Raw genomic sequence first — 15,728 nt, 5'->3', positions numbered from 1 at the left:
TATGTATAATGCATAAATTTTTAATCGTGTAGGTACTTATAACATTTCCTTTAATTCCTGGACTAAAGCAAATCAATAAAGAATTTCGGCTAGCGCCATCTGTACATGCAAAGCCAAGACAAAGGTCATTTTACAGTGCATTTTACAGTTTTAAGCGTTTCACATTATTGTTTCGTAAACTGTAGGTAGATGTCACTTTATTAACACATTGATTTTGGAAATATTTTTTATTTTAAGAATAACAATTTCAATTTTCAATGGTATTGTTTCAATAAGCATTTTTATGGCATAGTTATTAAATATCAAGTTAATGTAGACTGTAAATTTGTATTAAACAACAAAGAGCAAATAGTACATTTATGTGTTTATAGTTGGATAGAGAAGAAAACCATCGCGGTAAGTGTATGAAATCTATAGATGTAACCAAACTTTTTTCAATATTTATTTCTAACTCATTGTTTTACTTTTTAGAATAATGTCTTTTATGACTGTAGCTCATTACCTGCAAATTTTAGACAGAAGTTGGAGAAATCAAGACGGAAGCAAAGTTGCACAGTTTATTTCTTTGAGACATGATCATGCCAAATATCCAAATTACCAGGTATAGTATTGCTTTCAATAGTTCTTTAGATATACCAATGTAGTTGTTGAAGTACACTTATTATATGAATTATATAAGACCGAATATAATTAGGTTTAGATTATTCTACTCCTACTTTACTCCGTATTCAATATGTTTCCTATGTTCTATTAAAAAGAACAGTCCTTTGCAAGAACGTCCATTTACAAGAAATATTATTAAAGTGTCATTGAGTGATTAATTTCAAAAGGCATATGGCTTTACCAAGATAATCCTTATTTTGTCTCATGTTTATTTTTCTTTATCTTCTGTTTCATCATCGTTCTGGCTTTACAAACCTGCGTGGGTTCACTGGTTCCCATATTTCTCATGTCTTCATCAATGTTATCAAGGAACCTTGTGGGCCTTTCTCTTCTTCTCTGACTAATGGGTCTATCAAAGAGCATTTTCTATCTGGATCATTTTGTTCCATCCTATCTTCTGTTTTCATTAGCTAAAAAGCTTAATACTTTCAATGACAAAAAGAAGATGATTACAGAGGTTACAGCTATTAGTAATTAATAAGTTCGTTTTATTTACATTAAACTTTTCCCTATTGCTGCTTTTTTGGTAGAGCAAGACAAGCATTAAATGTCACATATTTTCTGCAATAGCAAATATTTTTCACAATTTTATTCATGTAATTGTAATTTATTTAAATATTATTAATGTAGTAATAATGGAAATTACTTTGGTAAACTATAAGGGTCTCCTACTATGTACTTCAGATAGGACCAACATCCTTTTTCTGCTTGTTTTGTTAGACTTGGTTGCACACCTCGTCTGTTTAGATGTAGTCAGCTGATGTAGCTGATTAATTATCTAATCACTAGGTTTTATTTAGAGGCAGTATAGTCCCCTATATCTTATAGTTGTCATTCCCAAGCATACTGTCAGAAACATATTGATAATATAGTTCAATTCTGAGTTATGCTAGTTTTATATACACTTGTGTCAAATACGTCCATCCACATTTTGTTTGGTGTAACCTGATCCTGAATGGAACATTTATGGAACATTTTTTCTGATGTTAACCAATAGTCAACAGAGACTTGGCTGACTACTTTAACTATCCAGGTGCACATTTTTTTAGGAAGATGCTTGATGGACATTTAACATCTCAGTTTAAGAGGTATTGTGTCATCTACTACACAAACAACATGATGCTAAAAAAATCTCAGGCTACTTGTGAAAATAAATTCTTAAATTAGCAATATCTTTTTCTAATTGCATACCTATATCCATAAGTCCTCTTTCCCCTAGTCCTAGATACTGTGATAATGTTGTTCTTTTTACTGCAGTATGAGGATGATGTTTTTGTGTCTTTGTGAGAAGGAGTTCATAATTTTCTCTGAAGATTTTCTATGTCTGTAGAGGTTTAGATTTTTGTGTGCTCCCAGAGCAGGTATCTATCTTATCTTATGATATGGTTTTTATCTGTTTAATTTTTGTTATCTGAAAATCAGTCTGGTTATCCTGAGGTGTATTTAGTTTAGGACTGTCTTACTCTGTATATTTTACTGACAGTCCTACCCTGACTGTATTTTTTATTGGTAAAAGTTCTTCTTTATTCTCTTAAAATGCTTAATCCTCTTAAATTTCTTTAAGAGTTTCCTATATAAAGCTTCAATTATCTTTCACATCACTGTCCTTACCTATAAGTACATATGCTTTTACCCCCTTCTTCTTCTTTCAGTACCCTATCCGATTATCGAATGTTGGCGATCACATTGGCAATAATAACTTTGTTTATAGCGGCTCTAAATAAATTAGCTTCTTCGGCCTGGCTTTTACCCCCAGAATACACAAATATTTTCAACATCCTTAACATATCTCTTGCTGGGATCTTTGTCATTATGAGGGACTATTAGTGAGTCAAGATAGAAAACTCCTTTAAATATTTTATTCATAATTTGAGCAATAAAATATAATTTTAAGAAACTATATGTACATAATCTGATATTTTGGAAAATGCACTGGTTTACTTTATTTTTTATTTTATATACAATTTAATTAATGATTCAGTTTTTCTTAGGTTGAGCAGCCTGAAGGTATTGTAGATAGATTCTTGACCTCTCCTTTAGATGAACTTATATGTCATCATTTGAGATGTCTCTTTCATATTGGAAAACAAAACTACTTGGAAGCCTATAAATCTCAAAGTACCCTAGTACAAAGTTTCGCCAAAATATTAAAGGTAAGTTCATTTTTCTATCATGTCTAATATATTTGTTTTCATTCTCTACTTTATTATTTGATTTATTTTATATCAAAAATTTTCTTTAATTATTATCAATGTGTTTCATATTCAAAATTTATCTCAATTAAAAGTACTACTTAACAGTTATATCCATTCTTTGTTATGTCGATATGCTCAGCTGTTATGGTTATATATTCTCTTTATAGTAGAGTAGAGTAAATTTTTATTTGCATAAATTTTTTAACATAATTGAGCAAATAATGTCACATTATTAATCACAGATTAAAATATATTAACATTACAAATTAAATATGCTGATCAGGGAGAAAGATATTCCACCACAGTATACGGCTCAATGTTAACTAGGTGTTGAAAGACCTTTCTTTTAAAAGCACTATAGTGTGTTTCCTGTTTAATGTCAGATGGTAGACTATTGTGAAATTTAACAAACACATACAAAGGACTTCTCTCTGGTAGAGACAATCTGTGAAGTTTGAAATTCAAATTAAGCCTTCTTGTATTATATTCATGATTGGGAAGCAGGTGATAAAACAAAGTAAAATTTTTAAAAAGGAACATAATACATTCAAATATATAGATGGCTGAGACAGTGAATATATTGAAGTGAGATTTGAATCGGCCTCTACAGGATTCTCCTGCCTTTAGTCCTAAGATCATCCGGACTGCCTTTTTTGGACTATAAAGACAGTTGAACTATCTACTGCAGCACCTATATGTTGTTATGTATTTGTATTATATACCTATATTTTAACCAATAATGTACATATTTCAGTTTTTTCATTTGTTAAAAAATAAATTACTACTTAGTACATATTTGTATATTATACATTTAAGTTAAATTATTTTATATTTTTAGTCACAAGTAGATGAAAACTGGTCTCTTCCAATATTGTACGTAATATCATCAGATCTAAGGTTAATAGCTCAGCAAGCGGAAAAACAAAGAGTTAGTAACACTGAAAATCCTGGAGAAATATTAGAAAAAGCAGCTGAATGCTTGATCGGATGTTTTAGAGTACTAGCTGCAGATAACAGGTAAACGTAGAATGGAAATATGAGCTCAAAAACTAACCCTTGTTACTTTTAGGTCATCTGATGAAGATACTAAGAGAATTGGAATGCTTGGATTAGTTAATCAGCTGTTTAAAGTTTATTTTAGGATCAACAAATTACATTTGTGCAAGCCCTTGATAAATGCCATTGAGGCATCACAATATAAAGATGTGTTTCCCTTAGGACAACAAGTTACATATAAGTAAGCACCTTTTTGTTTATTGCATCACGTGATTACAGCTACTGTTAGACAATTAGCTGTTAGCAATTCACTATTAGCCTTTTTATTTAGGCATATTTAGTCTATTTTTTGATTTCGTGATTTGAGATCTTTTCTTCCTTCAGCTAATTATTAGAAAATCTAGTATGTTACTTAAGTATTATTTTTATTTGAATATTTACATATTGAACCAAAAGTCTGAAAACACCTATTTTTCTCTTAAATGGATGATATCAATTGTACAAAAACCGGGATATGCCTATTATGCAGTATGGAGATTTCAAATTTGATGCTTGCAATATTGCCAGACTTATCATTTTGCTGATATCATTAGTCACTTTGGTTTTTTAAATACAACACTCTGTATATTGTATTAATATTGGAATACTCACTTTAATATGAGTTCAACTGTACACAGTCATTTCGATTTTATATAATCAGGAAACTCTTATGATAAAAAAACACCTAGAAATGCCTAATTGTCTCAATAAATTTCTACAATAAAGATGGTAATTGAAAAAGAGTGAATTTTTACTGAGAAGCGATAGAAAAAGATCTTACAGCGAGGTTGTCAATGTAAGGTTATATATTAACAAGTTAGGTAGTAACTGTTTATTCAATTTCCTTACAGTATAGATGCTGTATGACATATGCACTCTAAACATGTAATATGTGTTGCATATACCTTCCTTTTTTTAATTATTATAAAGTATATACCTATATTTCCTCTACCCTAGTCAAACTATAAAAGTACTTAAATAATTAATTGCACTATAACTTGCCAAGTTTTGTGGTTTACAAGATACTTCACCTGTTCGAGTGAGTGTAACTTTATTATCATCATTTACTTCCTCTGCAAATAGTGAACTCCTCTCAGAGGGTCCTTGTAATGACTCATCTTCGCTTTCTGTATAGTCATCTCTAATGGTATCATTATTTAAGGTAACTGGGATATTTCTATAATTTGTTGATATATTAATTTCTTGATCCTTGTTTTGTTTTTTATTTTTATTGTCAATTATGCAGACATTTTTGTGTAGGATTCTGATGAACTTTTTGTTTCTGATTATTTCAGACCTATTATCCAATTTGATTCTGTAAGTCCTTTTATGTTCTTGTGATAGAATTTTCCCTTTTTTCCAGACTATATCTTCTGGTCTTAACTGTATCACCACATCAATATTATTTTTTATTTCAGAAGAGTCTATTTACTCTTTTCTTATCAAAATATACTTGTTTTTCTACTTTTATCTGCAAATTTATCATATTCTCTTTTATTTTTTGCTGTATGAATATGCTGTACCATAGTTGTGGTAAGAGATCTCTTAAGGAGCGATTCATATCAGTAAATGAGGCAGAAGCATGTGCACAAGGCATATTTTCTTGTAACAGAATAGCAGCAATGCCGTTTTTTGAACTATCTACTGAAATAGTTGTCAATTTATTGATATGGAAGACTCTAAAAGAAGGGCTATTACATAAAATAACCTTTAAGTTATCAAAAGATTTACTTTGTATGTCTGACCATTCAAAAACAGAATCTTTTTTAATTAATGCCCTAAGGGGAGCTGTCTTTTCTGACAAGTTGTCTATAAATTTCCCTAAGTATGTCACCATTTCTAGAAGCGTTGTATATCTCTTGCATTTTTTGGATAAGGCATATTTTTTATTGCCTCAACTTTGGATTCGTCAGGTTCCCAACCCCCCGATAAAATTCTAAACCCATATATTTATCCTCCTCAACCTGTAAGTGTAACTTCTTTTTGTTAAAGTTTATATTATATTTTTGAGCTCTTCTGAAAACTGCTCTTAATCTCTCAAGGTGTTCCTGTTCATTTCTGCCTGATACTATAATGTCATCTATAAAATATACTAACACCTTCAATATCATTAAATATTTCAGTCATCCCTTCATTCCTGGTGTACTTATGAGACCATAAGGCATTCTTAGAAATCAATACTTACCACAATATGTAGCAAAAGTGCAAAGTTTTGAACTTTCTTTGTTTAATTTTACTTGCAAAATGCCTTGTGTATCATCTTAAAAATAGTTTGGCACCTGACAATTTCTCTGTTAGTTCTTCAAGCATTGACAGCTGAAATTAATGCCTTTTTACTGCCAAGTTCAAATCTTTAGGATCCAGGCATAATGTTAAGTCACCATTTTGTTTCCTTACCAGAATATGCATTTACCCAGCCTACACTCCCAGCTGCTTTTTCTATAATCTGATGTTTTTCAAGATTATCTAGATCTAGGGTAACCTTAAATTTCTTTTTAACAGAAAATTGGACCTTTCTAGCACGATAGACTACTGGTGTAGCACCTTCTTTCAGTTCAATATCATAAAGTTTTTCCAAACAACCTATACCCTTGAATAATATAGCATAATATTGAACCAGTGAACCAACACTTTCAATTTCATCAACTGAATCTATTCTCCTTAATCAATCAAACTCTACACAATGTTTTATCCCTAATACATTACTAGTTTTCAGGTCAACTACATAAAATGCAATAGATTTTATTTTATTTTTATAAGTACAATTTAATACATGTTTGCTAACCACTGGCAATTTAGTTTTTGTATATGATATAAGTGTTAACTGACAATCTTTATCTACCTTCTATCTACCTTGAAATTTCAGTTCTTGAACCCATGATATCTCATTGACATATCTGTTACAATCGACACAATTTGCATATAAATACTTCTCATCTGAATATTCACGTTCCACACAACACACATTTTTCTTGTAGACACTTTTCTATTTTTACACATGGATGAGAAATGATTTAGACCACCACACTTTCCACACATTTTACCAGATACCATGTATCTTGGTATCTGGTAAATATATATCATTTTGGTATAACCATGTTTGAAAGAGCACTTTCCACACTGTCTTTTTTACTTTTTGTTTAGTTTTCTATGTCCAGTTTTCTTTCTTCTCTCTTTGCCGAATGTTTTCTATGAATCTTGTCTACACTTAATTCTTGAAGTGACTCTTCTCTGTTACCTATAATGTTGAATTGTTATTTGGTTTTTCCGATCAACAAGGCATGTTTGATTACTTCATTTAGGATTTTAAAATCCTCTTGTAACAATCTCGCTTTTATTTTTTTTTATTTTATTTCGCAGATGAGAAGATCCCTTGTTATACCCTTTCTAAGATTTCTCAGTTCACAGACTAATGACAAACCTTTTAGTCTAATGGCGTAGTGATCTATTGATTCACCTTCTCCTTGGGTACACTTGAGAAACTGATTGTGTATGGTTGAACTGGCATTGAACTAGAGATTTTAATAGAGGTACAATATACAGGGTGTTGTATTTAAGACACCAAAGTGACTCTCTCTCTCTTGTCGTTTCCTCATTGCTGAGGATCGTGATTTCCTACAATGCGGGCTGTCAATTCTCTCCATCTCTTGCGATTTTGGGCTGCTCTCATGGACTAGGAAAACGTCTCTCCAGTGGCTTTCTGTACTTGATCTGACCATCGGATAGGTGAGCAAAGTGACTAATGATATGAAAAATAGAAAATCTAGCAATGTTACAATCATCAAACTTTAAATCTTTAGGTGTCCATTTTAATTAATTTTGCTCCACTCTGTATTAAAATGGAATTGTTTGTTTATAAATGTTCGAGTAAATATGAATCTTCCATTTTTCCACTTGTTTGTATTCTTATCTGGCCTTTCTCAAAATGCGATATGTCAACAGAAGGAGAATATGAGTTCAATATTACAATCTTGTAATATATTTTATAAAGAAAATATATTTTTTTCTGTTATATTAATTTCTAATAAAAATCTCGACACCACAGTGTATAATTAAAATAGTAATAATTTAAATCTTAAGTACATGTTATTATTTTAGGTATTTTTTTGGCCGAAAATCAATGTACGACAGCAACTACAAAGCCGCAGACAAACATCTAACCTATGCATTCGAAAATTGCCACAAGTCTAGCAGAAAAAACAAGAGACTAATCCTTATATATCTAGTTCCGGTAAAAATGCTACTTGGCTACATTCCAAGCCGGAAAGTTCTCGAAAAATACGACATAGTGGTGGAATTTTGGGATTTGGTCCAAGCTGTTTGCCAGGGAAACTTAAAGCTATTCGACGACTTAATGGAGAAGCATGAAACGTTTTTCATCAATAGCGGAATTTATCTTATAGTAGATAAGTTAAAGATCATAGCTTATAGGAATCTGTTCAAGAAGGTGTATTTAATTCTAAACACTCATCAAATACCGGTTGAATCGTTACAACATGCTCTGGAGTATTTAGGCCAAGATGTAGATCTGGATGAGACGGAGTGTATAGTAGCTAATTTAATATATGAGGGTAAAATCAAAGGGTACATATCACATCAGCACCGAAAAGTTGTTGTTAGTAAACAAAATCCATTTCCACCTTTGTCTAGTTTAAGCTAGTGTTAATTTTAAAGTGTGTTACTTTTTATTTTTATAAATAATAAATAACTAAGCTTAATTGTTTTGTACTTATTTTAAACTAGAACTAGAAGAAAAAGCGAACGTCAGAAAAAGTAAGTTAGCAGTAAATAAAAAAACTTCCTTAATCGAAAACTATCCGGTATTTATCACAATTTTAATTACCACTGTATAGAACAATCCACCACTGATAGATATTGATATATTTTTTTTTTATTTTTTTATATTTAGTTTGATGGCCTTGGCCGAGAAAATTAGCCAGACAAATTTAAAGACAAACAATTTTTACAATTAGAGGAATAAACATATAATCATCCGTACAATCTAACATGCAATTAGTAATAAATTACAACTTATTTTTTAATTTTTTTTTTTTTTTTTCCTGCGCTGACATAACCCGATTCAACATCTCGGAGGTTTACATCTTCCTTTTTTTTTTGTTTAATTCTTTATGATTTTATAAATACTTATTTTTTAAATTTTTTTTAAATTTTTTTTTTTTTTTTTTTTTTTTTTGCTATAATACAATATTTACTTAAATATAAGTTAGTTTTAAACTACAATTTATATTTACAGTTTTTTATATGTTCGTAAATCGTTTTTAATATATTGATATCTCTAGAGAAAATCAAATTGTTCAGGTAGACGGGAAGTGGAAGTTTTAATATAATAAGATTATCATAAAATTTGTTTATGTTTACTGATTCGTGGGAACATTCAAGAAAAATATGTAATAAGTTACCTTCTTTTCCACACTTGCAATTAGGTGACTCCGCGAGACCCAACTTGTACATATGAAGGGGGGTAAGAGCATGGTTAGATCTTAATCTGTTTATAACCCTTATGAAATGGCGATTTGATAGAGTATGAAACCATCTTTTTATGGGTATTTCAGGCTGCATTTGTTTGTAATTATTTCCAGTTCTCGTGTTTCGATAATATGTTTGCCATTTTTCTTTTTGATGCTGTTTACTAATTATATCAATGTCTGAAAAGGGGAGTAAGTTCAAGGGAGCTTCTTCGCCTATGTCTAGGGCAGATTTGGCTAGGCTATCTGCTATTTCATTGCCCTTAATGCCCGCGTGTCCCTTTATCCATGATATAATTTGTAATTTTATTGTAAATAGTCATAATTTCTAGTTCTATATGATTTAGTTGTTTGGACCTATGTACGTTTGTTAGTCTGTCGACGACACTCTTACTGTCTGTAAATATTATGCAGCTGCAGGGTTCGTTATTATGTATATGCCTTAATGCAAGAAGAATCGCTGTCATTTCAGCAGTGTATATCGATGATTCAGCTGGCAATTTCAATAATTTTTTAAATCCACTTTGAACATTAATTAATGCACATCCTACTTTGTTTTGTACTTTAGATCCGTCTGTAAAGTAAAACTGATAATTTGGCCATTTATGCCGTGTAAATGATTGAAAAGCGACTGGATCTAAATTACTGTCCATAAAAAAGGTATTAATATGTTTTGAAAAAAGCTCTTCTAATATATGGGAATACATAGGTGAAACTTGATTTTCATACGTATAGAAAGTATGTCGGTATTGAGATATCCTCAGGTAACTATTTACCAGAAGAGAACATTTTTTCTTTGTCCAATATTTATGAGTTAGATCTAAAATTGATAAAATATGAATATCCTGGAGATAGTTAGTATTTTTCCCTATGGCTCTAGTAATGAATTTATCACTTAAAAACTGCCGTCGAAATTTCAGAGGTGGTTCTATCGCCTCAACTTCCATTATATTAACAGGTGTAGAATTCAAATATCCAAGACAAAGCCGAAGGCATTTATTTTTTTGTATTTCTAATTTATTTAAATGTGTGTTTGCGGCAGTTCCATATAAATGACAACTGTAATCGAAAATGGGACGAATCATAGTACGGTAAAATAAAAGTGCTACATTTGGATCAGCGCCCCAGTTAGTTCTACAAAAGGCTCTTAGACTGTTCATTGCATTTTCAGACTTTTTTATGACATGATGAATTTGATCCTTCCATAGGAGTTTTCTGTCTAAATAAGTACCGAGATATTTTATACAATTTTTAATAGGGAACTGAATTTGACCTACTTCCAGATGCCCTTGTGGAATTTGATGTTTTCTAGAGAAAATACAAATTTCTGTTTTAGATTCTGATATTTCTAAACCAATATTTTCATAGTGATTAAGAACAGCTTTAATTGAGAGATCAAAATTATTTTTACATATATCCAATGATTTGTGGGCTGTGTAAACTACTACATCATCAGCATATTGAATAATTTTTGTTGGGCTATTAATACAATTTTCTATATCCATATTATATAAAATAAATAGTATTGGGCTTAATATGCTACCCTGTGGAAGTCCTATATTTGTAAGACGTGGTGGAGAGATGGAATGGTTGATTTTTAAGAAAGTTGATCTATTAGTGTACAATGTCCTCAGAAAGCTAGCTATGGTAATGGGGAAGCCGATGTCTAATAGCTTTTTATGCATAATGTCCAAGTTAACGGTATCGAATGCAGAGGAGACATCAATAAAAGCAGCCATAGTATACATATTATCAGTAAAGCTTATTAGTATGGATGAGACTAAGGCAGTTATGGCATCTTGGGTTGATTTTGATTTTCGAAATCCATACTGAGATTTTGGGAGAATATGTTCTTGCTCTAACCAATGTTCAATTCTATTTTTTATTAACCTTTCTAACGTCTTTAGGAAGCAAGAGGCTAAGGATATTGGTCTATATGATCTACTGCAATTTTCTGGCTTACCAGGTTTTTTAATAGGTATTAGAATATATTCCTTCCAGCTGTCTGGAATTTGTGACGTATCATTCCAAATGTCATTAAAAATATTTAATAATGATATTTTATAGTGGTGAGGAATATGGTATATCATGGAATATGAAATATTGTCTTTACCTGGAGCACTGCTATTTTGTTGGCTAAGTACTCGCTCTAACTCCCACATTTTAAATGGTTCTTCTAAGCCAAACCTATCTCTTGACACTGTTTCGCTGTATTCTGGAAAATGTTGTGAAGGTACCCACTGTGGAGATATTTTCTTATGAAATTCATCTAGCCAGCTGGATTCTGGATCTATTGGAATCTTGTTGGACTGTTTGCGGTTTTTAAAAGCGTTTACTTTCTTCCACACTTCACTGATTTGTGTTTTTGAATTTAGGCTTTCGCAGTATTCTACCCAATTCTGTTTTTTCTTTTGTTTGAAAAGTTTTTTTGCGACAGCGACAGTCTCTTAAATTCAACTAAATTATTTCTTGTAGGATCTTGTTTATATTTTCCATATGCAATTTTTCGGTTATCAGCGGCGGTTTTGCAACTTTCACACCACCATTGGTTCGAAATTCGTCTCTTATGTGTTCCTTTAGATGAAAACTTTGGTATTGCTAAATTGGCTGCTTTATTAATGTTTGCTATTAGAGTTTGATAGTTTCCAGGAGAATTTACAGCTTCTAGTACAGATGTGTATAATTTCCAATCAGCCTTGTTAAGATTCCAGATCTTGTGACAGTTTTGAGCTGTAAATGAAGTTATATGATCTGTTTCCATGTTAATGATAATCGGAAGATGATTGGATCCATGAGGGTCCTGTAGGACTCTCCAAGTAAAAAATTTTGAAATATCTTGTGTACAAAAGGTTAAGTCAATAGCGGATGGACTCTTACTAGTTGCTAATGTGGGCGATCCATCATTCAGGCAAATCAAATTACACTGATCAATACATTCTAAAAGTTTTTTACCATAGCTGTCTTCAATTTCACAGCCCCATGCGATACTGTGGGAATTAAAATCCCCACCAATAATAAACGGTTTAGGTATGTCTTTAAAGAATTCCAACCATTGACTTTCAGATATCTTGGTCTTTGGTTCAATGTAAACTGACACAATATTGATGGGATTTTTACCTCGGAAAATTTTAACTGAAATACATTTGTGAGTGAAAGGATATCTATTTTTAAGATTTATTTCTTCGCATCTTAAGTTTGATTTTAATAAAATGGCAGTTCCACCATATCCGTCTGCCCGATCTGATCTAAAGCAATTGTAACCTTTAAAATTATAATAGTATTTTGATTTAAACCAAGTTTCTGAAAGCAATGCTATGGAAATATTATTTTGATATAGCAGATATTCTAGATTTACTTTATTAGCTACTGCTGAACGACAGTTCCATTGCAGCAAATTTATGTTCGCGTTTGTGTCTGCGAATTTGAAGACAAGGTATGGTTTACATGTTTACTAATTAATTCCACAATTTCAGATTTTGATACATCGAAATTGTTTGTTTGTTTTATATTACTTATAATATTGAGAACTACTTCTAAAACTAAACTTATTGTTGCATTTAATTCCTCTGATTGTAATTTTACTCCGACTGAGTTTTTTAAATAATGTTGACTATTAAAAATTCCCCCTGAGACAAAAGAGGTTTTTGGTTGTGTATTTCTTTTCTTGAAATTTCAATGGGATCAGGGCTGGTTGGTCTGTGCCTTTTGTTTGGGTTTGAAGTTGTAGGGGAAGAAAACATATAATTGGTAAAATTGTTATTATAGGATTTGGGTTGTAAATTGTGGGACTGTGAGTACTGAGGTTGAGTGGAATGATACTGTATTGTACTAGAAGGGGTAGGTTCAGATTGAAGCCGTTGGGAATAATTTGTCGAGGATATTTGACCACTTTCCATGGCAGAAGTATTATGAGCGACTATGTTTGCGTACGTATTTTTTGGGACCTGTTTATTTGCATCAAAGAAATTAATATTGCAAGAGCTCATGGTTTCCTTTACAATTTTTTGTCTTTTAAATTCTGGACAAGCAGACAAATTAGTAGTAAGATGATTTCCTTGACAGTTAAAGCAGCGTGGTATGTAATCTGAATTTTTACAATCTTGTGTGGTATGGGACTCCTGACATTTGCTGCATCTTGGTTTACTTCGACACTGACCTCCCAGATGACCAAAACGGAGGCAGTTATAACATAATAATACTTTCTGGTTATACGGCTCTACTTCCTTGATAACTTTATTAATAGAAATATATTTTGGTAAGATTTGTGATTTGAAAATAACAATGCAAGACTTTGTGGGTACATATTCTACTATTTTACCTTCATCCGTAATTTTTTCTACTTTACGTTTTATTCTTTTGACATTAGATACTTCAAAAGTGCAATGTTGATCAAATTGTCTTATTTTATCTTTTATGTACGCCTCTGAAAAATCTTTTTCTATATCTCTAATAACACCTTGTCTATGAAGAATGAATTTTGGGATATACAATACAAAGTTATTTTTAACAAAAATATTTTCGTTTTTATTATTTATTAGAAAATTTGCTGATTTATAATCCTTTAACTTGATCCTAACCCTATTCCGACCTATAGAATCAATACTTATAATTTTATTGTCTATCTCCGGAAAGTTAGAAAGAATAATATCTCCGATTTTAAGTGCATTTAATTTACCTTTAAATTCGACCGAATTATTCTCAACATAAATATGATACGGGCCTAAATCAGTACTTACATACAAAAACTCCTCTCTTTCTTTCGATGTGTTATCGTTATCGATGCTCATTGCTGTTGTTGTTTGTGTATCATTTGTATTTTTTTGACGTATATCTGGGGGCACTGGGTCGTCTGGGGGTTTCCCCCCGACTAACTGGTCCATTTAATTGTTCTTAACGCACAATCTGATTTTATTTTTACACCAAATCTGCCGATTTATAAAAACACAATTTTTAAACGAATACAGTTTAATTTAGTTTCGCTTTGTCGATAGGCACGTCCGATTCGTAGGTGAACTAGAACACGACTGGATATTGATATAAAATTTGATGAAAGCTACTAATATATATAAAAATATTTATTTTTTGTCCTCTCTATTTTTTCCATGTAAATAAGGAATCATAAAATATCTTTTATCCAGGAATGTTCTCATCCGAGTAGGGTGCAAATTTCAATAGATAATCTAATTTCTTTTTCTCAATCGTAACTGATTTGAGGATAGACCAAGTTTACAGACAGTGACTCTACTTTGGTGCATGTAGAAACATCAAATGTATGGTCAACAATTCCATCAATAAATTCATGAGCAATAAGTTGACCTTTTGCCTGCGAGTTACAAGAAGGGTGCATGAACTTTTTGTTGTATGGAAATATACCTACCTAGTGATTGTTTTGACATTTTTTTGTAATATCTAGTCCACCAGGACTTATAATCAAAAGATGATAGTTTTGGATAATTTTTATATATTTTAAAGATGTTGGTAAAAACTGACTTTATGTTCTAAAATGTATGTACAGGGTCTAAAAAAATACCAATATCATATGGTATCAGGTGGGTGTTTAGGTTCATTTTATTGCAAAATTTAAAACTAAAATTAAATGTTATTAAGGAAAAATTACAACATATTTGATTATTTATTTTATATAGAATGCTGCAAAACAATTAACTCAAAATCCGGCTTACAATTTTGGCATATTGTTCAGCCAAAAGATTTACAATCTGTACTTGCACATCGTCTTCTTCATCAAGAAACTACGGAATGATTTATACCATCCAACCGTACATCTCAAAAAATGTTTTTTCTAAGAGAAATTCTTTTAGATCTTTTTGGAACGGTACCATATTGGTTCAAATAAACCTGTACTATTTCGAGTCTAAAATCTAGATTTTTTTCTGTATAAATACTATGAGTTTTTTATAACTACGTCTATAAGCGGGGTAAAAATGGGCCAATATCATTTTTTTGCTCAAATCCCAATTCGGTAAGTAGCTACTCCTTGGTCCACAAGATCAGTCCTTCCCATAATATTATTTATAGGACTCAATGTTTTTCCTTCTAAAAGTATCTCCGAACTTTCGTTATGGTTGGACACCAGCATTTATAGAACACATTGTCACTACTGAGTTATTCATCCAACGAACTAGTAGAATACCATTATTTTTTTAAATCACTTGTTCATACTCCTCTCGATCTCTTTTTTACATATTTTTGCTGGTCAACATCTATGATTGGGATATAAAATTTTCTCATATCGTGCTTACCGGTCCATATCCTTGATTACGAAGGCAGAAAAACATAAGAATCCATGGTGTTGACGCTTTTCCAAATAATTTCGCATAATCAACATCAT

At 31.3% G+C, this 15,728-nt stretch overlaps 1 protein-coding gene across 1 annotated transcript; it reads left to right on the top strand.

Moving 5' to 3' along the window:
- The first annotated feature begins 211 nt into the window (after positions 1-211).
- PCID2 (PCI domain-containing protein 2) lies at positions 212-8,611 on the top strand. Its single transcript, XM_072521517.1, has 6 exons — positions 212-396; positions 472-601; positions 2,655-2,816; positions 3,697-3,875; positions 3,928-4,095; positions 7,992-8,611. The coding sequence occupies exons 2-6, from the start codon at positions 476-478 to the stop codon at positions 8,551-8,553; spliced, it is 1,197 nt and encodes a 398-aa protein (XP_072377618.1). The 5' UTR covers positions 212-396; positions 472-475; the 3' UTR covers positions 8,554-8,611.
- The last annotated feature ends 7,117 nt before the right edge of the window (positions 8,612-15,728 follow it).

This window comes from Diabrotica undecimpunctata, chromosome 2, assembly GCF_040954645.1.
Source record: "Diabrotica undecimpunctata isolate CICGRU chromosome 2, icDiaUnde3, whole genome shotgun sequence".
NCBI lineage: Eukaryota > Metazoa > Arthropoda > Insecta > Coleoptera > Chrysomelidae > Diabrotica > Diabrotica undecimpunctata.
The sequence above is the reverse complement of the archived record's forward strand: the minus strand, read 5'-3'. Positions and strand labels throughout refer to the sequence as shown.